General features: G+C 62.5%; 4 protein-coding genes across 19 annotated transcripts; 3 read left to right on the forward strand and 1 right to left on the reverse strand.

Annotated features, from left to right (window-relative positions):
• Nucleotides 1-70: 70 nt before the first annotated feature.
• Nucleotides 71-3414, reverse strand: UNC93B1 (unc-93 homolog B1, TLR signaling regulator). 8 transcript variants are annotated; one of them, XM_064659975.1, is made up of 11 exons: nt 3277-3408; nt 3050-3191; nt 2817-2970; nt 2578-2739; nt 2391-2514; nt 2215-2308; nt 2004-2128; nt 1751-1933; nt 1406-1679; nt 1027-1145; nt 681-950 (listed from the first exon to the last, which is right to left on the reverse strand). In XM_064659975.1, exons 1-11 carry the CDS (start codon nt 3358-3360, stop codon nt 681-683), a joined length of 1731 nt encoding a protein of 576 aa, XP_064516045.1. In that variant the 5' UTR covers nt 3361-3408. The 8 variants fall into 8 exon arrangements, with proteins under 8 accessions (XP_064516042.1, XP_064516041.1, XP_064516040.1 ...); XM_064659974.1 differs by having other exon boundaries at nt 2817-3191; nt 3277-3414; XM_064659972.1 differs by having other exon boundaries at nt 71-1145; nt 2817-3191; nt 3277-3414.
• ALDH3B1 (aldehyde dehydrogenase 3 family member B1) lies at nt 1139-16721 on the forward strand. Of its 6 annotated transcripts, none has more exons than XM_064659997.1 (11): nt 1139-1246; nt 5596-5805; nt 6159-6321; nt 8434-8544; nt 8633-8753; nt 8872-8957; nt 9146-9227; nt 9483-9869; nt 10088-10254; nt 10418-10517; nt 11470-12004. In XM_064659997.1, exons 2-11 carry the CDS (start codon nt 5612-5614, stop codon nt 11661-11663), a joined length of 1605 nt encoding a protein of 534 aa, XP_064516067.1. In that variant the 5' UTR covers nt 1139-1246; nt 5596-5611; the 3' UTR covers nt 11664-12004. The 6 variants fall into 6 exon arrangements, with proteins under 6 accessions (XP_064516067.1, XP_064516066.1, XP_064516064.1 ...); XM_064659996.1 differs by lacking the exon at nt 1139-1246 and adding an exon at nt 3084-3167; XM_064659994.1 differs by lacking the exon at nt 1139-1246 and adding an exon at nt 4003-5140.
• A 980-nt stretch (nt 16722-17701) lies between these two features.
• Nucleotides 17702-19482, forward strand: NDUFS8 (NADH:ubiquinone oxidoreductase core subunit S8). Of its 4 annotated transcripts, none has more exons than XM_064660025.1 (7): nt 17702-17805; nt 18366-18413; nt 18490-18543; nt 18653-18742; nt 18814-18986; nt 19052-19180; nt 19271-19482. In XM_064660025.1, the coding sequence occupies exons 1-7, from the start codon at nt 17748-17750 to the stop codon at nt 19400-19402; spliced, it is 684 nt and encodes a 227-aa protein (XP_064516095.1). In that variant the 5' UTR covers nt 17702-17747; the 3' UTR covers nt 19403-19482. The 4 variants fall into 4 exon arrangements, 3 of the variants coding, with proteins under 3 accessions (XP_064516095.1, XP_064516096.1, XP_064516097.1); XR_010431669.1 differs by having other exon boundaries at nt 17733-17805; nt 18281-18413; XM_064660026.1 differs by having other exon boundaries at nt 17735-17805; nt 18340-18413.
• Nucleotides 19483-19663: 181 nt separating this feature from the next.
• On the forward strand, nt 19664-26109 carry TCIRG1 (T cell immune regulator 1, ATPase H+ transporting V0 subunit a3). The gene is made up of 19 exons (XM_064659967.1): nt 19664-20992; nt 21333-21411; nt 21515-21744; nt 21842-21936; nt 22105-22231; nt 22312-22394; nt 22515-22608; nt 22679-22891; nt 23334-23484; nt 23563-23702; nt 23966-24123; nt 24201-24291; nt 24372-24490; nt 24669-24882; nt 25019-25123; nt 25209-25319; nt 25409-25529; nt 25616-25787; nt 25879-26109. Exons 1-19 carry the CDS (start codon nt 20876-20878, stop codon nt 25958-25960), a joined length of 2502 nt encoding a protein of 833 aa, XP_064516037.1. The 5' UTR covers nt 19664-20875; the 3' UTR covers nt 25961-26109.
• The last annotated feature ends 148 nt before the right edge of the window (nt 26110-26257 follow it).

Consider the following 26257-nt stretch of genomic DNA (forward strand, 5'->3'; position numbering starts at 1 on the left):
GGAGTCGTAGTACTGGCCTATAAAAGGGCGTTGAGGGGGCGGCGTGTGGCCTTGGATGGAGGAGGTGAGCGCGGAACGGACAGAGGGAGGGGGTTTATTGAGGGAAAAGGGGGGTGGGAGGGCTCAGAGTTGCGATGGAGAGGAGTGTGGGGGGCCGTCTCTGAGGTCGGCATGGGGGTTGCAGACTTAGCAAGGGGGGCTGTGGGGTCGGTCCGGGGGGCTGCAGGTCTGCCTTGGGGGCTGCAGGACAATGGCGGGGGGGGCTGCAGGTTTAGCAAGGGGGTCTGTGGCCCTGGTCTGTAGGTCTGCCTAGGAGGGTACAAGGTTGCCCTGGGGGGGCTGTCGGCCTGCCTGGGGGGGCTGCAGGGTTGGGCTGGGGTGCTGTGGTTCTGTCTGAGGGGCTGCACCCCAGCTTAGGGGACTGTGGGCATGACCTGCAGGGCCGCGGGTCTGCCTGGGGGTCTGTACCACAGTCTGGGGGTCTGTGAGCCTCTCTGGGGGGCTGCAGGTCAGTCTGGGGGCCTGTGGACCTGACCTGGGGGCGCTGTGGGCTGCTTTGCTGGGGGGGCTGCAAGCCTGACCTGAGGGGGGTTTGAGGCCCACTGGGGGGGGTTTGGGCATCCCCAGGGAGGGCAATGGCCCCGCTCGGCGCTTGAGGGCGGGGCGGGGCCGGGCTGTGTCTATCCCAGCTGCTCCCCGTCCTCTGTGGGCTGCTCGTCCCCGCGGGCAGCCCCTGCCGGGCTCTCCCTGCCGTCCTGCTGGTCCCCGCCGTCCTCGGAGCCGGTCTCGTCCGAGTTGTCCTCCTCCAGGTAGCGGTACCCGCAGGGCTTGTGGCGTGGGCGCGGCAGGCGGGGCAGCCGGTATTCCACGCGCCGCGCCAGCTTCCGCTCCATCCACAGGTACGTCCCCACCGCCACCACCAGCGTCAGCAGCAGCATGGACAGCTTGGCCTGCGGCACAGCGAGGTTTGGGATCCGGAGAGCTTGGAACGTCCCAGGGCTGGGCTGGGGCGCACCTGGGGCTCACCTTCATGGGCAGCCCGGATGACAGGTAGACGGCGAAGATGGCCAGGGCCTGCCACCAGTGGTAGATGGTGAAGATGAAGTCTTGGCGCTCCTTGTTCTTGTACAACATTCCCAGGAGGACTGCAGCAGAGGCCAGAATCAGCGCCCCCTTCCCATGCCGTGGTCCCCTTGGCATGGGGGACAACGGGACAACCACAGTGGGTGTGTCCCGCAGTGCCAGGGTGAGTGGGGAGAGGACACGTGGAGAAGCTGGGGGCAGCCAAGGCATTTTGGGCACCACCAAGGCTGCTTTTGGGACCACCACCGGTGATGCTTTGGGGATATTGGAGATATTTTGGGGACCACCAAGGCTGTTCCATTTTTTTTCCCCCACCACTCACTGCTGATTCCGGTCTTGTTGAGGGTGCTGCCCATGCCCCAGAGTGCGGCGACGATGTAGAGCAGCGGTGCCTGTGCCTGCTGCCGGGGCTCTGGCGCCCAGCAGAAGAGCAGCACCAGGAGTCCGGCGTGGATGACAGCCCCAGCCAGGAGCGGGATTTGCCGGCGCAGGCGCAGCATGCTCAGGGCCAGGCTGGAGCACGCCGAGGCAGAGAAGCCGTAGGCCATGAGGAGATATGCCAACTTCTCCAGCCCCAGGGTGCACACGCCGTAGTTCTGCAGCGAGGGCGGGCTCAGTGTCACGCGGCCCCGCTCCCTCACCCCTCCCACCCCATCCCAGGTCCTACCAGGGAGAATCCGGTGCAGACAAAGAGCACCTCGAAGCCGCTGTAGATGAACAGCGGCAGGAGGTGCTGCAGGCGATAGTCCCGCATGTGCTTGAAGGGCAGCTGGAAGATGTTCCCCCAGCCGATGCTGCGCATGTCGATCTCCTCCATGGGCCGGTACGCGGCGCCGCACAGCACCAGCACCTGCGGAGTGCCAAAGGTGAGGCGCTGCTCTCGCCCAGCCCGGCGCCGTCCCCTCCTGCCCGGCGCTCACCACCAGCATGGCGAGGAAGGCGGCGGCCATCAACGCGCTCTCCACCACGATGAGGTTGACGCTGCGGGGCAGGCTCTGCAGCACTGTCTTGTTGAAGCCGGGCAGCGTGCCGTGGCTCAGGGTCCCTGCCGGGGGGGCACACGCCACGGTTAACCCCAGCAGGGGGGGGGATAGAGGCTGCCGGTGCCTCCTCACGCCCCCGTGGCCTCACCGCAGTGCTTCACTGCGAACAGCGTGTGGTTGAGCTGGTACAGGTAGTTGTTGAGGAAGAAGACCATGGGCATCTGAGCGCAGACGAAGCTCAACTACGAGATGTAGAGGGGGGGCAGGCTCAGCGCTGCCGGTGCGGCCCCCCCTGCCCATCCCGCCCATCCCACTGGCGCTCACGTGGAAGCAGGAGTAGAAGATGGTCTGGAAGATGATGATGTAGGCATTGCAAGCGTCCCGCGGTGCCCGCACCCTCTCCTGCTCCTCCTTGTAGTTGACATACTCGTAGTACTTCTGGGCCATCCTGCACGGCACAGCAGGTCAGCTGGCACCCCCCGCGCCCCCCGCCCACCCACCCGATGCCTACCGCGTGATGTAGTTGCCCATGGAGGCCCAGAGGGGCACGATGACCATGCCGATGGCCACAGCGGAGGGCACCAAGGTGTAGTAGCGCTCCCAGTAGTTGCTGGAGACGAAGAGGGCGTAGATGCCCACCGCCAGGAACATGGCCCACTTGGTGCCGAAAAACCTGCCGGGGCGAGGAGCAGGCAGTGTGGGCAGCCGTGCCAGTGCACTGTGCCAGCCGGGAGCGCGGCGGGGCCATACCTGATGAGGATGGGTGTGTAGAGCAGCGCCGCCACGGGCGTGACGTTGATGCCCATCAGCACCTTGTGGTCGATGTCCTCCAGCTGGATGTTGCTGTACTTCACCTCCCGGTAGGTCTCATCATAGTGAAGGATCAGCTGCATCTGCAGCAGGCCTGCGGGGGGTCCAGGGGCGGTCACCGCGTGCTCTGAGCACCCTGGATTGTTTTGGGGACCCCTGGGACGTGCCCATACCCAGGTATACGCCGTAGGTGAGGGTGCCCGCCAGACTGGCGGCCACCACATTCTTGATGACGCCGAGACGCTTGCGGCGGAAGTACTTCTGCTCCTCCTCCTCCTCATTGTAGTCGGGGTGAGCACCCACAAAATCGTCCAGCTACAGGTGACCCCGGTAGTCAGACTTTGGGTATGGCCACCACAGGCCTGCCCCCCCCCCCCCCAGTTCCCTCTCCCGGCCTCACCTGTGTCTCTGTCCCCTCAGTGCCCAGCCCGGCACCTGGCACTGTCTTGGCCCCATCCTGGCAGCAGTCGGGGTCCTTCTCCATCACTGCTTCTGGGGGGACCCTGGATGGTGCCAGGATGGGGGGGGGAACCTGTTGGCACCCCAAGTCTTGTACTCATGTGTCTTGCACCTCTGTGTCCTTCACACCCAGATCCTGCACCCCCTGACTCTGTACCCCTGTGCCCAGCACCCCCGGACCCTGTGCCCATGTGCTCTGCACCCTGAGAGATGCACCCCCAGACCTGCACCTGGGACTTGTACCCCCAGTCCTTGTACCCCTAACCCAACCCCTGCACCCACGTACCCAGCACCCCCAGATCCTGAACCCATGACTTGCACCCCCAAATCCTGCACCCGTGTCCGGCACTCTGTACCCACGTGCTCTGCATGCCTACACCCTGCACCCCTGAACCCAGCACTGCACACCCCTTCCCAGCTTTGCACCCCCCAGAACTCCACCCCCGGGCCCAGCACCCCCAGCCTCCACCGCATCCCCCCGGCGCCCCGACCCCCGTCCCGGTACCCGGTGCCAGAGCCTCCCGGGGCGGGGCGGTCGCCGCTTCCTCTTTCGGACGGACGGGGCGGGCGGGACGGGGGTGGTTAAAGGAGCCGCTCCCAGATTCCACCCCCCTCCACCCCCGCACCTCTCGTGTCCCGGACTCCCCCCGACTCCCGCATCCCGGTCCCTACCCGCACCCGCCCTCAGCACCCCGACCCTCGCAGCACCCATGATCCTGAGCCCCCTGCACAGCACCCTGAGCCCCCCGCACCCATCGCTCCCCTGTTGCACAAGAACCCTCAACCCCCCCCCAACTCCCCTCCCCAGCTCCCCTGTACCCCTGCAGCCTCCCCGGCGCTCCCACCAGACCCCGGGCTGGGTGCTGCCTCCTCGGGGTGCCCCGTGGCACTGAGTGCTGGTCCCAGGCACTCTCGCTTCCCTTTCCCGGCTCGGGGGATGTGCCAGAGTGCCTGGGCGGGGGGACACCCCGGTCTGGGGGTATGGGGCACTGCCTGCCCTGCTTGTCACCCCAAAGCCAGGGCCAGGAGCGTGCCCGGGTGCGTGGCATGGCAGGGTGCCCCGGGACAGGGTGGGGGGACATGGGCGGGGCAGGAAGGGGTGACATCTTCAGGGCAGGATCTGACCCAGCCGGTAGCGGGGGATTCTTGACATGGGATTCTTACCAGGGTGCTGGTTCCTACAGGATGAGTGGGATATGTGGGGAACAGCCCCAGAAGGGTCATGGCAGTGGGGCAGGGGCAGCCCCCATCCCGAGGGCCCCCCATACCCCAGGCAAGGGTAGCCACCCTGGAGTGCCAGGGGGAAAGGGACCTTCCTGGGCATGGTCCTGGGAGCAGGATGAGGAGCGTCAGTGGGAACCCCGTGGGTCAGGGTGGTCCTGGGAGCAGGATGATGTGTGTCTATTGGTTGTGAAACTCTTGGGAAGTAGGATGAGGGCTGTCTATGGGACCCCGTGGGTTAGGGTGATCCTGGGAACAGGATGAGGTGTGTCTGTGGGGTTCCAATGGATCAGGGGGCTCCTGGGAGCGGGGTGAGGTGTGTCTGTGGGGTCCCAATGGGTCAAGGTTCATGGTGGTGGTTTGGTGGCCGTGGGAGTTCCCCAGTGCCACTGTCCCATGGGGGAGGTCCCATCCCATCCTATCCCAGCCCTTGTCCCCACTGCCAGCCCCATGGAGGCGGGGCCCAATCCTGCCCACCCCTGGCCATGGGGCCCAGCCACTGGCCCCACAGCATTTAGGGGCCCCAGAGCCTCAGCAGTGCCCACCTGGACTCGTGCTCCTGCAGCCCCTGCACAGCTCCCAAGGTAGGCACTGCGGAGTCCCCAAAACTGGCATCCCCTGCGGGGCACCCCCTTAGCATCCCCCATGCGGGTGGGGGTTGTGAGGCATTGGGGGGGTTCCCTCGAGGAAGGGGGTGGGTGCCTTGGGCACGGAGAGGAATGGGAGGACAGATGTGGGGCTGCAGCTCTGTCCCCCAGATTTGGGGATGTCTTGTCCCTGAGGTCCCCATGGGTGACCCCACATCAGTTGAGAAGCCCGGGCAGGTCAGTGTCCAGAGGCTGGCAGTCATCCCGGGAATCTCAGGCATCTCCCGGGGCCTCGGGCAGCAGCACCGGGCTGAGTCACCCCGACAACCAGGACGGCCCCGAGCACCAAACAGGCACCTTCAAAGGTGCCGCAGGCAGGTGACTCCTCTTGGGATTGAGCCGGCAGCTCCTGCGCTTCAATCCCGGCATAAGCCACCCCCGTCTCTCCCCAGCACCACCACACTCTCCATGGAGACCGGCAGCTCCTTCCAACAGCTTGGCATGCAGCAGCCCCTCGAGCCCCCCGGGCAGCAGCCCCTGGGCTATGGCAAGTGCAGCGCCGCAGGCAGTGATCCCGGCAAAGATGTTGGGAAAGCTGCTGGGTGCAGTGGAGGTAGTGGGATCGGGAAGGGACCAATGCCGTTGGTCTGCAGCACTGTATGGTGAGAACAAGGGGCTGGGGACAGGAGGGAGACAGGAGGGTGGGCTGGGGGGCTGTGGCAGTGCCAGTACAATGGGGACCCCAGGTTTGTGCTGGGGGACAAGTCTGGGATCTGTGGGCCACCACCTTCCAGCATGGCTCAAGGGAAAAGGTGGGATCTGCCAGGAACAGTGCCGTGTTGGGCTGCTCCCGGCTGCAAGGGAAAAATAAAAGTGTGTGGACTCCCTGCCCTGTCCCCAGGGAATCTGGGGCTCCAGTTCGATGCTGGGATGGGATGACATGGATCTGGAGTGACATGATGCTCTGAAGAGCTGGAATGGGGCTGGGGTCCCTCTGACACCTCCATCCCTGCAGCGGGAACCCCTATGCTGGGCTGGTGAGCCACCTGCGGGCATCCTGGCTCTCCGGGAAGACACGGCCCTTGGAATATCGCACGGCCCAGCTGGAGGCCCTGGGACGCTTCCTGGATGATAAGAAGGAGGAGATCCTGGAGGCCACCGCTGCGGACATGGGCAAGGTGAGAGGGGGCTGGGATTCAGGGGCACTGTCATCGTGTCTTTGGGGTCCTTCATGCCCCTTTGTCTGGCTGTTGGATCCTCGTGGGGGTCAAGGCATGGGATATCTCCTCTCCAGTGTCCTGTGTCCCTCTAGGTGTGCTTCAGGGCTGGTGTGGTGCATCCATAGGTGCTGAGTCCCCTCAGATCCAGGGACAGCGGAGGGACTGTGCTGCTGATCCCATCCCTGGTGCCCTGAAATTGGGCAAAGGCCACCTTGGCTGATGTGAAGTGGGAACATTTCGCCTTCTGTGTCCCCCCACACATCCAGCCCCTGGGGGTCCATGTGAGCTCCACAGAGGGTGATATCCTGGGGTGCTCCCAGCACACCCGGTATTACTGGCGTTGTGCAAGGCGCTGGTGCTGCACATTCCCGGAGCCTTACAGGGACTGGTTTCACTGGCACAGTAGCATGGGCAGGGACCTGGATGTGGCCCAGGGTATTGCAGAATGCCAGGAGGTCTTGGATGATCCACTGACGAAGCGGAAGCATCCCCACCGTGGATAATTTTAGTGGTCTCAGCTCATCTCTCTGGAAGTGTTCAAGGCCAGATTGGACAGGGCTTGGAGCAACCTGGTCTAGTGGAAGGAGGCCCTGCCTGTGGCAGGGAGTGGCACTGGATGAGCTTTAAGGTCCTTTCCAACCCAAACCATTCCAGGGTTCCATGATAGGATCCTCACCTCTTTGCCCTGCATCAGCGCAGCAGCCTGTGCCCTCAGCCACATCCTTCCATGTCCTGCCGTCTTCCAAGGCTCCTAATTGCCTTGTTTATTGGGGGCGAGTCCTTCTCTTTCAGCCAGGCCTCGATAGGCATCAGTGCTCCGAGTGTGTCCATCACTTCTCTTAATTATGTCTAATTAGATCTGGTTGTCTAGTAATGAGCTTGTTATGCAGCCAGGCCCTCATAGTTGGATGGACGCTTCACCTGCCCTTACGTACCTGAGGTGCTGCCTCACCTCCAGCGACACCGGTTTCTCTCTGGTGCCGATGATCAGCAGCACTTGGATGACATCAGACTTAATGTCCCATCTCACAACCTTCATATCTCATCAAAACCCTTAATGACCCATCATTTTCCTCTTAGTGGTGATGCAACTGTCATCCCAGATCAAGAGCAGCCCCGTTGCTTCACCAGATTATCGCACGTGCCTACTGAGCTCTCACGTCCGGGATGGTCCTCACACCTCCTGGCACCGGTGTTTTGGGGTGGGGGAACATCGTGGGAATCAACAACCAGCCTTCCCAACCCTAAAGTAGTGTGGGGATGGGAGGAAGGGATGTTTTGGAGTTGGAGGAGTCCAAAATACAATGTCACAGCACAGGAGCTTTGCTCCTCTGGCTCTCCACAGTCATGAAGGGGCTCCACTGAGCCTGCTGGGTTATCCCTGGTGCCTTCACAGTTCTCCTGCAAGTTTGATCTTGATCTGTGCTCCATGGCTATGGAGAGGACCCACTTCTCCATCTTGAGGGGTTTCATTAAGCTGTGGTTCTTTGTATTTCCCTTTAATCAAGGTCTTAAATTCAGTTTTTGTCCATGGGCCCAGGGAGGGAGCTCCAGGCTCTGCTTCCAGCTTGAATATCCAAGTGCTTGGGATGCAAGAGCACTGTCCCATCCCAGGGCAGCAGTGTGGAGCTGCCTTTGGCACAAGGACCAGCTCTTCTGGAGCTCCAGTGATATTGCTCTGTTTCCTCTTGGCTTGGGGCTCTGTTGCTGGTTCACAGCGCTGAGCTCAGGAATTTGTTAAATATCATGAAAATGTTCAATTTTAGTTTGTTTTTTTTTTTCCCTCTGGTCAGATACCTATTTTCATAAAATTTCTGGGACACTGATATTCCCTGGGAGTTACAGGGGGTGATGGCAACTTCTGCTTAAGAGCTTCTCCTGCTCTTCATGCTTGGAAGAGGGGGGAGACTCCTCCTGGGGTGACAGGGTTGGTGTTGGGGTGACGAGGTAAGTGTTGGGGTGGCCGGGTCGATGCCAGGATCTGTGCTGGAGTGACAGAGTCCACGTTGGGGTCAGTGTTGAGGTGACGGGGTTGGTGTTGGGGTGACATTTTGTGATGTCTGTCCCCAGCCGTCCTTTGAGGCTTACTTCAGCGAGATCCTCCTCTGCAAGAACGAGCTCAACGTCACCCTCAACAACCTGTGCCACTGGATGAAGGACGAGCACGTGGACAAGAATCTGGTAAGAGGGAAGCTCTAGGAAAAGGGAAGGCAGGGAAAAGGGGTTGCTGGTGGGGAGGGCAGCGCTGAGGTCGTGGACGTTCTCACAGGTGATGCAGCTGGACTCCGCCTTCATCCGCAAGGATCCGTACGGGGTGGTGCTCATCATATCACCCTGGAACTACCCCATCCACCTTTTCCTGGTGCCCCTCATCGGGGCCATCGCTGCTGGTGAGCCCCCCCTTACAGTCTCCTGGCCCAGAGGATCCTGGCAGTGCCAGGGTCTCGTCCCCAGAAGGGCTGGCTGTCACCGTGTCACTGTGCTGATGTCCTGTCGATCTCCCCCCAGGGAACTGCGTCATTGTCAAACCCTCAGAGATATCCAAGAACACTGAGAGACTCGTTGCTGAAACGCTGAGCTGTTACCTGGACAGTGTGAGAAGCTCTTCTTGTCCTTGTCCCTGTTCCCGGGCCGTGGTGTTCTCAACCCTGCTTCGCGACCCCAACCTTACATAACTTCCATGTGCTGAACCTCCTTTCTCCATGCCCAGCCGGTGTCCCAGCATCCCAGGATGCTGTTGGTGGGGACAGATGGTGACAGGAGGTATCCTATTCCCTTGCAGGACTGCTTTGCTGTGGTGACTGGGGGTGTGCAGGAGAGCACAAGGCTGCTGGAGAACAAGTTCGACTACATCTTCTTCACTGGTACGTCCCATGGGACAGAGCAGAGCCCTGCCTGGCTTTGGTGTGAGGGGGAAGAGGGATTCCCTCTGCACATGCCTGCTAAAAGGCAGAGATTGGCTTGGGGTTGTGGTGCCAGGATGTGTTGGAGGATCTGGGATGTGCATCTGAGGTCTGGTGGGGCTCAGTGTGTGTGCTCTGGCCCCAGGGTGCCACATGGCAGAGGTGTGCGATGGCTGGTGGGTTTGTCCCCATCCCCCCTGTTTTCTGTGCCCACAGGCAGCCCCCCGGTGGGGCGGATCGTGATGACGGCCGCTGCCAAGCACCTGACGCCGGTGACGCTGGAGCTGGGGGGCAAGAACCCCTGCTATGTGTCCGACACCTGCGACATACCCAACGTGGCTCGGCGCGTGGTCTGGGGCCGCTTCTTCAACGCGGGGCAGACCTGCATCGCGCCTGACTACCTGCTCTGCAGCCTGGAGATGCAGGAGAAGCTCATGCCCGCCCTGCGCGAGGCCATCGTGGAGTTTTTTGGCCCCAACCCCCAGGAATCCCCGGATTTTGGGCGCATTGTGGGGGACAAGCAGTTCCAGCGGGTGCGGAAGCTGCTGTGCAGCGGGCGCGTGGCCATCGGGGGACAGACGGACGAGGCCGAGCGCTACATCGGTGAGGGCTTGGGCCTCACGCACGTCTTCGTCCGTGTGTGGAGCAGATATGGCGTGTGGAGAGGGCCTCACATCGAAAGGGGGGGCTCTAGAGGGAAATGAAGTTCAGAGAAGGTTTCCATAGGAATTGGGTGCTTAGAGATGGGTCTTGGCAGGAGGTCCAAGGTGTCATCTCCAACCTCTGTGTCCTGCTGATGCCGTCGGGTTTCTTCTCCACAGCTCCCACGATCCTGGCGGACGTGCAGCCCTCAGACCCTGTCATGCAGGAGGAGATCTTCGGGCCCATCCTGCCCATCGTCGTCGTGGCCAACATGGATGAAGCCATTGACTTCATCAACGCGCGGCCACGGCCCTTGGCCATCTACGCCTTCTCCTGTGACAGCAAGGTGAGTCCGTGGAGCAGAGCAAGTGGGGAGGAAAATCAGGCACCACCCTGACAGCCACCCAAATGCACTCTGGAGGGAACACTCTGGGAACATTTAATGGATGAATTGTGGGTGACATTTGCCAAGTGCAAGACCCTCATCCGCCTTCTCTGCTCCCTCCCAGGTGGTGAACCAGGTCCTGGAGCGGACGAGCAGCGGCGGCTTCTGCGGCAACGACACCCTGATGCACGTGGCACTGACCTCGCTGCCCTTCGGAGGGATTGGTATGTCCAGAGCCCCCAGGCCTGACCAACTTCATTCTGCCTCTTAGGAAGAGTAGGAACTGATAAATACGTGGAGAACCTCTTATGGAACCTTGGAGATCCTCCTTGGAAAAGAGGAAGTTTTTGTTCTCTGGGTTGGTGCAATTTGTTTTCTCAAGTGAAGAGCGAGGTCACTCAGCCCTGGGCCTTTGCTGCAGCATGGTCCAGGGATGCAGGAATACAGGAGTGTTGTTCCCCAGAATAATTCCCAATCTCCTCATCTCTCCCCAAAATATTTCTGGGATAAATCCCTCCCTTTGGTGGTGCCCCTTCTCAGCAACTCTGTCAGAGCTGGTGGCTGAGTCAGACATAATGAAACACCTTGACAATTAATTCCTCACCTGCCTATGGCTCAGCAAACAATTTTTGGTACTTCCCATTCCGTAACTTATCTTAATTGGGAATGATTCAGACCAACCACCTCCAATTATCAGCTAAAGCCACTTTAGAGCAGGTGAATGGGCTGAGGTCATTGGGGTGAGACGGGAAGTCACCGGACTCAACCTCCAGTTAAACCAGCCACAGGAATTGGGAGAACTGGTGTTGCCAATGTGGCTTCAGGTTTTAAGAGCTCCAGGAAGAAGATGGAACAGCTCCAACCGTGAGGAGGTACAGAGGAACATCATGGAGGGAAATCAAGGCTTGTAGACCCAACAAAGCTTGTGTAGGTAAATGGAGGTGGGTGAAAATGAAATGCTGAGGCCTCCAAGCTACTGAGCTGCAGCAGGATTGGTTGGATTCCATATCCATAGACCTGGAGGAGGCACTGGGAAGGATGGAATTCCTCCACCATATCTGTGTTGCTCAGCAGAGAAAAGCCTGTGGGGTTTTTTTCCCTCGTGTTGATGCTCAGAGCAGGTGTCATCAGGAGCAGAGTCCCATCCTGAGCATGGACCTTTCCTGTGTGTTCCAGGGAACAGTGGCCTGGGAAGATACCACGGGAAGTTCACCTTCGACACCTTCTCCCACCACCGGGGCTGCCTGCACCGGAGCATGGGGCTGGAGGCCATCAACGCCCCACGCTACCCGCCCTACACCCAGCAGAAACTGGGGCTCCTCACGGCCGCCTTCGAGGTCAAGCGCAGGGGCACCTGCACTCTGCTCTGAGGGTCCCACGTCCTGCTCCGAGGGTCTCCATGCACAGAGTCGGTGTGGAGAACCAGGACTGCCCCCCGATCCTCAGCGTGTCCTTTGCCTTGCTGGAGCCCGTTGGACAGCTGGGATGGATGCCCCCTCCTGCACACTTGTGGCCTCTGCTCTGGCCTGTTTTCCAGGAAGCAGCTGAAACGGCCCAGAAACTCTTTTTCCTCTTCCTGGTGGAGAAATGGTCCCATCAGCCCCATCTCCCATCACATGGACCTTTCCTTGGGGATGATCCTCCTTCTCCTCACTGTTGCTCTTTCCTCCATGTAATTCTGCCTATAGTAAAGACTTTGCATTGAGCTCTCTCCTGCCTCTCTTCGTGCCTCTGTCCTCCGGTTTGGGGGGTGCTGGGAGATGCCCTGGGCTGGATTTGGCTGGAATGGAGCCAGCAGTGATATGCAGGCAGCCAAGGGGCAGGGCAGGAAGCTGGCAACCGCCCTTCTCCGGACACCTCCAGGGAAGGAGGAAGCTGCAGTTGGCAGCCCCGGCACAACCACACTTGTGTTGCTCCTGTGGGACCATGGAGACCGACAGTGTCCTGCAGCCTGCTGGGAGCGGGGCTGGGAGAGCCCCTGAGGGTGATGGTGGGAAGGGGAGTGTGGATGGTGATGCCATGAGGTAAGAGTGTGGTGGGATAGAGGGGCGGCAGGAGGGGTCCTGGTGCTCTGCCCTCTCCCTGGAGCAGCAGTTGGATAACAGGATAGGGTGATGCGGAACTCGGAGGAGCTGGGATGGGGCTGGGGGTCCCCCTGACACCCCTGTCCCCACAGCGGGAACCCCTACGCAGGGCTGGTGAGCCACCTGCGGGCATCCTGGCTCTCCAGGAAGACAAGGCCCATGGAATACCGCGTGGCCCAGCTGGAAGCCTTGGGACGCTTCCTGGATGAGAAGAAGCAGGCGGTCCTGGAGGCCACCGCTGCGGACATGGGCAAGGTGAGAGGGGCTGGGAACTGGGGGGACCTGCTGGCTGGAGGAGCCGCAGGGCTCCCTCACCCCGGCTGAGGGCGCTGTGTCCTCCTCCCTCTGAGTGCTCCACCCCCAAATGGACTCCGACCCCGGCTCGCAGCCTCTGGAATTGGGAGAGCGAGGTGAAGCATGTCCCAGCCCCCCTGCAGAGCTTGTCCCTGCCCTGACGTGGGCAGAGGGGGCTGTGAGAAGCCTCCCGGCATCGATAGCCATTCCCGCACCTACCAGCCTCTGTTTCCCTCTTTCCTGGGCAGTTTCATCCCTGCTCCCTGCCCGAGCTTCCCACTGAATTGTCACTCCCTTCTCTCCCTGAGGGCTTGCCCAGGCTGCCGCATTCCGAGCCTGGACTCTGTGGCTGCACTCTGTGGCTCTGCAGCTGGAGCCTCCACCACCACACAGGGCTCATTGTCTGCTGCCCTCCAACCTTTGGACACCTTCCCTCCCCATCCTTCCTGCTGTCTGGATCAATGGGACCTGCGTCAGTTTTCCTGGTTTTTTTTTAAGCAGTCAGTGCTTAAAAACCTCATGCCACAGACACAGGGGGGTGCTCAGCATCCTTGGGAGGGTGCCCATTCACCATGGGATATGGAGGCTCCAGGGCTTCAGTCCCCAGATCCTGGGGGAAACAATGTGGAGTGTGAGGATATGAGCTGCCCTGTGCTGCGGGACACGCTGAGGTGACATGTCAGGTCCTCGGTGTCCCCAGCCGCCCTTTGAAGTTGAATTATCCGAGACACTCCTGTGCAAGAATGAGCTCCACGAGACCCTGAACAACCTGTCCCACTGGATGAAGGACAAGCACGTGGACACGCCTCTGGTGAGAGGGAAGCAGAGGGAGAGGACGCGAGGCAGAGCCGGGTGGGATGGTGGTGCAGGATGGGACCTGTTGTGGTGGGTGTCCTGCAGGCGACCCGGTTGGATTCGGCCTTCATCCGCAAGGAGCCGTACGGGGTGGTGCTCATCATAGCGCCCTGGAACTACCCCATCTACCTCATCCTGGGGCCCCTCATCGGGGCCATCGCTGCTGGTGAGCCCCACCTTACAGTCCCCTGGCCCAGAGGATCGGGGCAGTCCCAAGCACTGGCGAAGGCACCTCGTCCCCAGAAGGGCTGTCTGTTACCATGTCACTGCTCCAGCATCCTCTCGATCTCCCCCAGGGAACTGTGTCATCATCAAACCCTCAGAAATATCCAAGAACACCGAGAGACTCGTGGCAGAAGCGCTGCCCTGCTACCTGGACAAGGTGAGATACTCTCTCCATCCCTGTCTCGTGGATGGGGTGTTCCTACCCCTGCACACTCGGAGCTGTGCCCTGTGCCCACCCATGCACTATCTCTCGTGCCATGAGCTGCCCAACCTCCTTCCTCCGTGCCCAGTGAGTGTCCCAGCATCCCAGGATGTTGTTGGAGAGGACAGATGGTGACAGGAGGGGACCTGTTCTGTTCTCCTGCAGGACTGCTTTGCTGTGGTGACTGGGGGTGTGCAGGAGACCACAAGGCTGCTGGAGAACAAGTTTGATTACATCTTCTACACAGGTAATCCTGTGGGACAGAGCAGAGCCCTGCCTGGCTTTGGTGTGAGGGGGAAGAGGGATTCCCTCCGGACACGCCTGCTAAAAGGCAGAGATTGGCTTGGGGTTGTGGTGCCAGGATGTGTTGGAGGATCTGGGACGTGCGTCTGAGGTCTGGTGGGGCTCAGTGTGTGTGCTCTGGCCCCAGGGTGCCACATGGCAGAGGTGTGCGATGGCTGGTGGGTTTGTCCCCATCCCCCCTGTTTTCTGTGCCCACAGGCAGCCCCCCGGTGGGGCGGATCGTGATGACGGCCGCTGCCAAGCACCTGACGCCGGTGACGCTGGAGCTGGGGGGCAAGAACCCCTGCTACGTGTCCGACACCTGCGACATACCCAACGTGGCTCGGCGCGTGGTCTGGGGCCGCTTCTTCAACGCGGGGCAGACCTGCATCGCGCCTGACTACCTGCTTTGCAGCCTGGAGATGCAAGGGAAGCTGCTCCCTGCCCTGCGTGAGGCCATCACGGAGTTTTACGGCCCCAACCCCCAGGAATCCCCGGATTTTGGGCGCATTGTGGGGGACAAGCAGTTCCAGCGGGTGCGGAAGCTGCTGTGCAGCGGGCGTGTGGCCATCGGGGGACAGACGGACGAGGCCGAGCGCTACATCGGTGAGGGCTTGGGCCTCACGCACGTCTTCGTCCGTGCGTGGAGCAGATATGGCGTGTGGAGAAGGTTTCCACAAAATTTGGGTGCTTGGCGGGGTGTCCTTTCATAGAGGAGCTGGGTCTTGGCAGGAGGTCCAAGGTGTCATCTCTGACCTCTGTGCCCGGCTGGTGCCGTCGGGTTTCTTCTCCGCAGCTCCCACGATCCTGGTGGATGTGCAGCCCTCGGACCCTGTCATGCAGGAGGAGATCTTCGGGCCCATCCTGCCCATCGTCATCGTGGCCAACATGGATGAAGCCATCGACTTCATCAACAGCCGTGAGCGGCCCTTGGCCATCTACGCCTTCTCCTCCAGTGACAAGGTAGAGTGACACCAGGACTGCACCCGCCTTGTGCTCCTTGGCAGGCGTGTCCAGCCATGTCTGAGCTCCAGATATTTTCCTTAGAGCACACAGCCCTGGTTAGGGGGGGATGGATTGCAGCTGGAGGTGCGAGAGTGAGGTTGGAGACCCACTTCCCACCTTCTCTGCTCCCTCCCAGGTGGTGAACCAGGTCCTGGAGCGGACGAGCAGCGGCGGCTTCTGTGGCAACGACACCCTGATGCACGTGACGCTGACCTCGCTGCCCTTTGGAGGGATTGGTATGTCCAGAGCCCCCAGTCCTGGCCAACAGGAGCCAGGTGTGATCCCACCCATGGTCAGGAAGGGTCTCAAGGGGAACTCTCTGCTCCAGAGGGCTCAGTGGTCCATAGGGAAATTCTCCTCCAGGAGCCATTCGCTTCACCTTGGGCTCTTTGGCTTTGCTGGACACACGTGGAGCACCCTGAGGTTCCTTCTCTCTGTATTTCCTATCCCAACCTCTCTGTTCCCTGTGTCCGTGGAAATGTCTTGCTTAAAACATTGGGAATTGGGGCTTGGAGCAACACAGTCTAGTGGAAGGTGTCCCTGCCCATGGCAGAGGGGTTGGAACTGGACAATCTTTACTCCCAACTTGGGATGACTTATGAAATTTTATCATATCCCTTATCAACACACAGGGGGATTTCCTTATTTTTTGGCAACCTGCCTGCCTTCCCTGTGCTTGTTCCTGGCTGGTCACCTTCCACCTCTCGACATTGTTCCTTGGGGATGGGTCCCACCTTGCCAAAGCCACCTTGACCATTGTCCCTCTCCACTCCCAGAGTATTTGCAGCATGGGCTGGATCCAGGGCTAGATCCAGCATGGATGGGATGTGTTTTGGAGGGTATTCCTGCGGTAGGGAAGCTCATGTGGTGAGAGCATCTTGCTGCTGCCACCAACTCATCAGTGATGCCCTTCCAGTTGCGAAATGTGTTACCTGAAAGGGTGAAATCCACTGATGAGAGGGTTTTTGGGAACCTTTCCACCTCCCAGCCTGATCTTCCCACTCCAGACATCTATTTGGGCGTGCACTGGGTTACCTTGATGGTCCGATTTCGGTCACATGCCTGGGAAGTTCATCCACGGCTTGGAAAGCAGCTGGATGAAGATGGGGTGCCATTTTTATGGAGCTGGGAGCTTAACTGTGGGGTTCCTTGTGACCCAAACGATGGCCAGATCCAGCCACCCCCCAGGGTCCTGTGCTGTGTATTCCAGGGAACAGCGGCCTGGGAATGTACCACGGGAAGTTCACCTTCGACACCTTCTCCCACTGCCGTGGCTGTCTGAAGCGTGGGATGGGCCGGGAGCCCCTCAATGCCCCGCGTTACCCCCCCTATAGCCAGAAGAAATTTGGGATCGTCCAGGCCACTTCCAAGGTGACGCGTAAGGATGACTGTACCCTGCTCTGAGGGTCCCTGTGTCCCGTTCCAAGAATCCCCCCCAACCCTGGCCGTGGTGTTCAGGTGCAATGAAAGGTGTTTCCTCACATCCTGTGTGCTTCCCTTCCATCTCCCTGCACCCCTGCTCACCTCAGAAGTCCCCTGTCCTCCACATCTCCCTCCATCCCAGTCCCACATCCCCTTTTCTGGCTCTCTGGAGCTCCATCACCGCTGGCCCCACCACAGCACAGGGGTCACGCCTGTGTCCCCCCCATTGAGGACTCTGCTCTGAGGAGAGGTCCACAGCAATGCTCTCATCCCAAATCCTTATGCTGGGATGATTCCAGTCTTTACCACGATCCCAGTTTCTCTTGATCCATGACCCTGTTTTCTCCTGCTCCATGATCCCAGCACCATGATCCTCCAGTTTGGGGGGCTGGTTGTGCTCAGAAAAGGGATTCCCACCCCTGCCGGGCTGTGGAGTGCCGTAGCTGAATCCCAGAGGGATCCCCCTGGGTACGACGGAGGGAGAGAATCTGAGAAGGGTGTTGAGATAAAGACAGTTTAATAGGGAAACACAAGGAAAGGGGGACGATGCCCAGTACCGGCGTCCCGCTCCCGCGGCTGTGCCGGGTGTCACGGCCCATGCCAACGCTGAAGGCCCCCCGGGCTGATCCCCTGCCCCGCTCTCCATGTCCTTGGAGCCCTGGTCCCCGCGCCTTGAGCTCCCTCGGGGCTGTGCCCGGTGCCGGGCTCTGCAGTGAGTCAAAGCGGGCTGGACCGCTCCAAGTTCAAGACCTTCCGACACCCGCGGCCCGTGCTGCTGTAAGAACTGGCCGGGAGGCCCCGAAAGGCCGGGAAGTGCCAGAAGCCCGGGAAGTGCCGGGCCCCGGGAAGCTCCGCGCCGCCGCCGTAACCACGCGCGGCTCCACCGCCATGAACACGCGCTTCCGCTTCCGCCGGCCGCTCGGACACGCCCCTCCTCCGTCCCAGCCAATCGCTGCGCGCGCGGGCACAGCTCCATCCAATGAGTGACGCCCGGCCGCCCTCCCCCTCCCCGCCAGCGGGGCTCCGACCAATGGGAAGCAGATCCATCGCCGCGCGCCCCGCCCACCCGGCGCCGCCGGGCGCGCATGCGCAGTGCCTGCGGGGGCGACCAGGGGTCAGGGCGCCGGAGGGTCCTTGGGGCAGGTGAGGGGACAACGGGGGGGCCCGGAGGGGCCCGAGGGCTGTGCCGGGATGGGGAGTCCCACTTAGGGCAGAGGGGGCGGCCCGTACCGCGCCCCCGAGGACACGCGCAAAGGGTGAGCGGCGATTTGGGGGGGTGACAGGAGCGGTTGGTCCCGCCGACGAGGGTCAGTGGCTGTTGGAGAGTGGGGAGGGGGCTTGGGGCTGGGCTTTTGGGGCATGGGGGTAGGGGGGGCTACCTGAGTCCCTTGGGGGGACGCCTGGATCCTTTATTGAGGGGACAGGACCCCTGAGTGATTTGGGGAGCACACTTGGGTCCCTCGGAGGAGGAATGGGACATCCCAGGGGGGACTGGGGTGGGAGCAGGACGGCCGGGTCCCTTGGGGGGACACTTGGGGTCCCCGGGGGGGGTGTTGGGACACCGGGGTCCCTCGCGGGAGGAGAGGTGCCTGATGTCCGGGCCTCTTTGGGTGGACAGGTGGGGGTCAGGGTCCCAGGCCCCCCCGTGGGAAGTTGGGGGCCTTCCCTTGTTTGCAGCCCCTGAGGTTCCCTCTGCACCGCAGGACCAGCCATGGCGGCGCTGCGACTGCTGTACCGGGCTTCCCGCACAGGTGAGGCCACACCAGGCACCCCCGAGCCCCCCTAAGCCCCATATCGACCCCTCCTAACTCCCCATCCCTCCCCCAGGCCCCCCGGTCCCGCTGCGCCTGCTCAGCACCAGCACCCCCAGGGACTGCTACAGTGAGTAGGGCCGTGTCGCCTCTGTGTCCCCTCTGCGTCCCCTCCCTGCGGTGGGCACAGCTCCTGCCCCCGGGGTGTGCGGGGCAGACACAGCTCCCTTTTCCCGCAGAGTACGTCAACGTCCAGGAGCCCGCCATGGACATGCGCTCCATCACCGACCGCGCCGCGCAGACCCTGCTCTGGACCGAGCTCATCCGAGGTGAGGCCCGCTCGCCCTGCCCGTCTGCGGGGTGCCATCCCCCCTCCATAACCCTGCTCTGTCCCTGCCAGGCCTGGCCATGACCATGAGCTACCTGTTCCGGGAGCCGGCCACCATCAACTACCCGTTCGAGAAGGGCCCGCTGAGCCCGCGGTTCCGCGGGGAGCACGCGCTGCGCCGCTACCCATCCGGGGAGGAGCGCTGCATTGCCTGCAAGCTCTGCGAGGCCGTGTGCCCAGCACAGGTGAGCCTTCCTCCCCCTGCTCCCGCCGCCCAGGGGCTCCGGGGCTGACGCTGTCCCCGCGCCAGGCCATCACCATCGAGGCCGAGCCCCGCGCCGACGGCAGCCGCCGCACCACCCGCTACGACATTGACATGACCAAGTGCATCTACTGCGGGTTCTGCCAGGAGGCCTGTCCCGTGGATGCCATCGTGGAGGTGAGCGGGGCTTTGGGGGCGCTACGGACCCCCTCTTCCCCACCGCGCTGACCCCAAGGGTGACCGACCCTCCTCCTCCCACCCTGGCAGGGTCCCAACTTCGAGTTTTCGACGGAGACACACGAGGAGCTGCTCTACAACAAGGAGAAGCTGCTCAACAACGGCGACAAGTGGGAGGCCGAGATCGCTGCCAACATCCAGGCCGATTACCTGTACCGGTGACGGCCCCCCCAGCACCCACCCACCACCAAATAAAGGGTCTGGGGGTTCACCCACCACCGGGGGCACCGGCCCCTTCCCGACCCGCAGCTCCGTGTCTTTTCCTTTCCAGTGCTGGGGTTTGACCCCCTGAGCCCCAGGGGGATCCCTGGGTGTGTGGCTGTGTTTTGAGGAGGAGGATGAGGGTCCTGGGGGTGACACCAACCTTGGGGTGGGGGAGTGGGTTGCACAGAAAGGTGTGGGATGGGATTAGGGGTGGGCAGGGATGGAGCAGCAGCGTTGGGAGGGAATTAGGGGAGAGCTGGGGGACTCATTTCCAGCTTCCAGGGGCAGCCAGGTACAGGGGGCCTGTGGTACTGTTGTGGGGGTCCTAGTGGTGCTAGTGTGAGAGTCTAGGTGGTCCCAGCAGGGGGATCCTGGAGGTACTGGTGTGGGGGTCCTGGTCATCCTGGCAGGAGGGTCCCAGTGATCCCATCATGGGGGTCTCAGTGTGATCCCAGCACGAGGATCCCAGTGGTACCAGTGTGGGGGTCCAACCTTCCTGACAGGAGAGGTCCTGGTGGTTTTGGTATGGAGGTCCCAGTGATACCAGTGTGGGGGTCCTGGTGGTGCTGGTGTGGGAGTCCTGGGGGTCTCAGTGATCCCACCTGGGGAATCCTGATAGTATTGATATGGAGATTCCAGTGGTACCAGTGGGGGGGTCCTGGTAGTTTCGGTATGGAGGTCCCAGTAATCCAGTGTGGGGTGCCTGGTGATCCTGGTATGGAGTCCTGGTGGCACTGCCGGAGCGTCCTGGTGGTACTGGTGGGGGCTTTCCCGGCTCCGGGGTGGGGTGGGGGGCTGTTTCCCATTGCCATCCTCCTCGGGGGATGTCGCAAGGGGGGTCCTGTCTCCGAGGGGCCCCTTCCCACCGCGGTGTAGGATGCGGGATGTCCCGAGACGGGGGTTCCCGTGGGGCGGCGGGGCCGGGCCCGTCGGTCCCTCCCCGGGGCCGGGCTCTTCCAGGGGAAGAGGAAGTGCGGATCCCCGCCCCGCTCCGCCGCAGGGTGGGCAGCAGGGGCGGGTGGGCCCGGAGCGGGACCGGGGCGGTCCCGGGGCGGGGGGTTCGCTGGCCATGACTCAGAGGCAGCTGAGCGGGGCGGGGACTGTGGGGAAATAGGAGGTCTGGAAAGTATTTTGCCAGCCCGGTGCTGGGAAGAGCCGCGTGTGACCGGAGCGGGTCGGTTTCCCACGGCCACAGCAAAGCGACACCGCGGTGCCGCCGCCGCCGCCTCCGGGACCCCCGGGGTGACGCCTGGGGTGACCCCCCCCTGCCCTGGTGTTCTCCTTCCCAACCCTCACCCCCCCTGTCTCTCAGTCCCCCATTCCCATCCCATCCCATTCCCTGTTGTACCGTTCCATCCCATCCCCAGGCGGGTGCCCTGACGCCTCCGCACCCCGAGCCGGATTGGGGGTCTCTGGGGGTCTGGGGAGGCCATGGGGTCCCTGTTCCGCAGCGAGGAGGTTTGCCTGGCCCAGCTCTTCCTCCAGTCCGCCTCTGCCTACAGCTGCATCAGCGAGCTGGGGGAGCGCGGGCTGCTGGAGTTCAGGGATGTAAGTAGGGGTTGGGGGGGGGGCGTGTGGGGGGTCTTTTGGAGTGTCCTGGAGGTTGGTCTGGGTGGATCTGGGTTTGGGATAGGTGTTTTGGGGTGCTCTGGGGACGGAATTGGTCTGGGTGGGTTAGGGTGCCGGCTGTTTGGGGCGGGTGATTTGGGATACTTATGGGTGCAGGAGGGTTGGTTTGGGATGCTCTGGGAGCAGGGAAGTTGGTCAGGCTGGGTTGAGGTGCCGGGAATTTGGGATGGTGTTTTGAGGTGCCTGTGCTGCCTGTCACCCCGGGATGCTGGACTCCCCATCCCGTGGGGCCGTGCCCTGACTGTCCCCCCTCCCACAGCTGAACCCCAAAGTGAGCCCCTTCCAGCGGCGCTTCGTGGGCGAGGTGCGGCGCTGTGAGGACATGGAGAAAACCTTCAGTGAGTGCCGCGAGGGGCGCGGGGCTGACTGGGGGGGCTTCTTAGGGGTATCCCTCCCTTAAGCCCTCCACTTTGACCGTGTTCTCCCCCTCCCCTTCCCCAGCCTTCCTGCAGCAGGAGCTGCGGGGCGCGGGGCGGGTGCTGGGGCCGTGCCCCGAGAGCCCGCGGGCGCCGCTGGCGCGGGAAGCGCTGCGGGTGCAGGAGCAGTCGGAGCAGCTGGCGCAGGAGCTGCGGGAGGTCACCCGGAATCGCTCGTCCCTGCGCGGGCGCCTGCGGGACCTGCGGCAGTACCTGCATGTGCTGCGGGAGGGACAGCGCTTCACCAGCCTGCCGGTGGGTCGGGGGGGGCCCGCCGGCCGCAGGGGGCTGCTTGGGGCCTCAGATTCCCCCCCGCCCCTCAGACTCATCTCTCTGCTCCGAATCGCCGCAGGCCCCCCTGGGCTCTCCGCCGCGGCCACGGGCGCTCTCGGACCGAGAGCCCATCCTCGACCCCTCCCTGCACCAGCACCTCGAGCGCAAGATCAAGTGAGATCTGCTGGGGCAGGGGTGGGGGGTGGAGAGGGGCTGCGGGGCAGCGATGTGGCCACGGGGCGACTGGGAAGCTGTGGGATAAGGGTTGGAGATGGCCTGCAGGACAGTGGCATGGCTGGGGGGCAGCTTGCCCGTCCCGACACCCCTGCCGTGTCTCTGCAGCTTCGTGGCTGGTGTCATCCACCCCTGGCGAGTGACCGCCTTCGAGCGGCTGCTGTGGCGTGCCTGCCGCGGGTACCTGGTGACCTCCTTCGTGGAGATGCCCGAGCCCATGGAGGACCCGGCCACGGTGAGGGGGCACCGGGAGGGGGGGGCTGGTAGCGTTGGGGGGCTGGGACACCAGGGTGACATGGGCTGTGCTGTTCCCAGGGCGAGAGTGTCACCTGGGTCATCTTCCTCATCTCCTACTGGGGCGAGCAGATCGGGCAGAAGATCCGCAAGATCTCGGACTGGTGAGGGGCCGTTTCTGTCCACACGGAGGTTTATTTAGTAACACCCACCCTGGATACCCCCACAGGGCTGGGCTGGGAAGCCCTGGTACACCCTAACACGGTGGTGTCCGTCTGTCCCAGCTTTCACTGCCAGGTGTATCCATACCCGGAGAGCGAAGCCAGCCGGGAGGACACCATCACCGGGCTGCACAGCCAGATCCAGGATCTCAGCGTGGTGAGCTGGGTGCCATGGGGGGACTTGGGACCCGCACCGGGACCCGCATCCCTGACCCAGGTGCCCGCAGGTGCTGGAGGAGACGGAGCAGTACCTGGCACAGGTTCTGGACAAGGTGGCGCTGGCGCTGCCCGCCTGGCGCGTGCAGGTGCAGAAGATGAAGGCCATCTACCTCATCCTCAACCAGTGCAGCTTCGATGTCACTGAGAAGTGCCTCATTGCTGAGGTCTGGTGCCCCGTGAGGGACCTCACCCAAGTGCAGGATGCCCTGCGCCAGGGATCGGTGAGCGACTTGGTGTCCCCACATCCCCATCCTGGACATGCTGTGTCCTCATGCCAGAGCTGCTTGGTGTCCCCTTGTCCTCATGCCAGCAGCTGCTCGTTGTTCCCGCATCCTCATGCCAAGGGTTGCTCGGTGCCCTTATGCCCTCATGCCAGAAGTTACTCGATGTTCCCCTGTCCTTGTGCCTGGGTTTCTTCGTGCCTCCACATCCTCATGCCAGCAGTTGGTTGGTGTCCTCGTGTCCTTGTGCCAGGGGTTGCTCAGTGTCCCCAGGTCCTCGTGCCAGAGGTCACTCAGTGTCCTTATGTCCCCTCACCATTGTGGGGCATGTGCCAGGAAGGGGGGTGCCAGGACCAGGCTCCAGGTGCTGGGCAGGGGGTTGCCGTGGGGTGGTGCCATGCAAGGGGGTGCCAGGATCAGGCTCCGGGTGCCGTCCCCGCAGTACCAGAGTGGCTCCAGCGTGGAGTGCTTCGTGCAGCGCGTCCCCACCTCAGAGAGCCCCCCCACCCTCATCCGCACCAACAAGTTCACCGCCGGCTTCCAGAGCATCGTGGACGCCTACGGGGTGGCCAGTTACCAGGAGGTGAACCCTGGTAAGGCCCCCCCGGATCCCCGCCGTGACCCAGAGCTGGGGAGGGCACCCCACATGATGCAGTCCCTGTGTCCCACAGCGCCCTACGCCATCATCACCTTCCCCTTCATCTTTGCCATCATGTTTGGGGATGTGGGGCACGGGCTGCTCATGTTCCTCTTCGCCCTCTGGATGGTGCTGTACGAGGACAGCCCCCGCCTGCGGCAGGGCACCAACGAGGTGGGGGCGGGACGGAGGGGTGGGATGGGGTTGGAAATAAGGGACGAGCTGGGGGACGTGGAATGGGGTTGGAGATGTGGGATGGCCTTGGAAGCATGGGATGGGGTTGAAGGTGCGACGCAAGGTTGGGGGCATGGGATTGGGGTTGGAAGCATGGGAGAGGGTTGGTGGCACAGGGTGGGTCAGGGGTGGTGGTGTGGGAGGGGGAGGGCTTGGGCGGGGGAGGTAGTGAGGGACATGGGAGCCATATTTTCCCCCACCAGATCTGGCTGACATTCTTCGAGGGGCGTTACCTCATTCTGCTCATGGGTGCCTTCTCCATCTACACCGGCTTCATCTACAACGAGTGCTTCAGCAAAGCCACCGTCATCTTCCCCTCCGCCTGGAGCGTGGCCACCATGGCCAACCACTCCTCCTGGAGGTGGGATCCCACCCCTGCACCCCCTGCCTGCCTCCCTGGGTCCCTGACAGTGCTGACACCCCTTGCTCTGCCCCCAGCTCTGCCTACCTCGCCACCCACCCCTCCCTCACGTTGGACCCCAATGTCACCGGTGTCTTCCGAGGGCCGTATCCATTTGGGATCGACCCGGTGAGTGTCCCATAGGGGTGACAGTGAGGTGGGACCCTCTTTGAGGTGGCGCAGAGTCTCACCCACCTTGTCCACAACAGATCTGGAGCTTGGCCACCAACCATCTCAACTTCCTCAACTCCTTCAAGATGAAGATGTCAGTGGTGCTGGGCATCGTGCACATGGGCTTTGGCGTCATGTTGGGGGTCTTCAACCACCTGTGAGTTCTCGGGCTGCTCCCACTGGCTCTTGTCATGCCAAGGGGACCAGGATTGGACTCACCTGGGTGGGATGGGGTGGGTGACTTGGGTCCTGTACTCCTACACCTTAGTGGGTGCCGAGGACACAGGAGGGTAAGGAGGGACAGACTGAGCTTGTCTGATGTCCTCCCCCACCAGGCACTTCAAGCAGCGGCACCGGCTGGTCCTGGAGTTCCTCCCGGAGATGATTTTCCTCCTGGCTCTTTTTGGCTACTTGGTCTTCCTCATCTTCTACAAGTGGCTCAAGTACAGCGCTGCCGACTCCCAGGTGGCCCCCAGCATCCTCATCCACTTCATCGACATGTTCCTCTTCACCTCCAATGTCGAGAACCTCCCGCTCTACCAGGGGCAGGTACCACCCCACCGCCATGGGGACCACCCACCCCCTACCCAGGGTGGGAGAGCTGGGAGCCCTGGTGTCGTGAGTGGGGCCGTTCTCAGCTCGAGTAGCCCATAGGGGACCCCAGAACAATGTCCCCGTGCCACAGGTGCCGGTGCAGACGGTGCTGGTGGTGCTGGCTCTGGCATCGGTGCCCGTCCTGCTCCTGGGGACGCCGCTGTACCTGTGGTGCCGGCAGCGCGCCTCGAGTAGGGTAAGGCTGGGGGGCTGTGGGTGGGCTCAGGGGGGAGGTGCAGGGGGGCCACGTCTCACTGCCTGCCGGTGCTGTCCCGGTGCAGCCGGTGGCTACGGGAGAGCAGGAACCACTGCTGGATGGGCAGGAGGCCGGGAACTCTGTCAACGCCACCAAGGAGGACGTGGAGAGCGGGGGGCACAGCCCTGACGCCAAGGTGAGGGGCACCCAGGCGAGCTCAGATGATGGGAGTAGGGGTGTCTGTGCCCCCTGCTCATGTCCCGTGTCCCCTCCATCCCCCTGCAGCACTTGGACTTCTCCGAAATCTTCATGCACCAGGCGATCCACACCATCGAGTACTGCCTGGGCTGCGTCTCCAACACCGCGTCCTACCTGCGGCTCTGGGCGCTCAGCCTGGCGCACGCCCGTGAGTGCCCTTGGCCCCCTCTGTCCCCCACTGGAGCTGGGCAGACCCTCACCCCCTCTGCCTGCCCCTGTCCCGCCCATTCCCAGAGCTCTCGGAGGTCCTGTGGACCATGGTGATGCGGAACGGCTTCGTGGGGCTGAGCTACGTGGGCGGGGTGGTGCTGGTGCCCGTGTTCGCCGCCTTCGCCGTGCTGACCGTGGCCATCCTGCTGGTGATGGAGGGGCTCTCCGCCTTCCTCCACGCCCTGCGCCTGCACTGGTGAGCCCCCAAAGCTGGTGGGGTCTGGGGGAGGTGGGAGGGTGGTGGACCCCCACCAACCACCCCTGACCCCTCCACCTCTCCTCGCCAGGGTGGAGTTCCAGAATAAGTTCTACGTGGGTGCCGGGTACAAGCTGTGCCCCTTCGCCTTCGCACCAGACACCTGGGACTAGCCGTGCTGAGGGAATGTCGGGGGCTCGGAACATCTGCGGCACCCCAAATTCCCCCCTGCTGGACCCCCAGAGCCGAGGGGCAGTGGGGTCTGGCTGCAGCATCCCCCTGTCCCCTCCTTGGCAGTGAATAAAGCTGTCCCCATGGCTTCCCCCCTGCTCTGCATTGCCATCCCTTGGGTAAGGGGTCGGGGGGGGATTTGGGGGTGCCCCCCATCACTGCTGCCCGTAGCCAAAGGTGGGGCCCGTGGTGGTACTGTAGGTGTTGAGCGGGGGGAAGGCGGGCAGGGGGTAGGGCAG

Source organism: Pseudopipra pipra, chromosome 6, assembly GCF_036250125.1.
Source record: "Pseudopipra pipra isolate bDixPip1 chromosome 6, bDixPip1.hap1, whole genome shotgun sequence".
Lineage (NCBI taxonomy): Eukaryota > Metazoa > Chordata > Aves > Passeriformes > Pipridae > Pseudopipra > Pseudopipra pipra.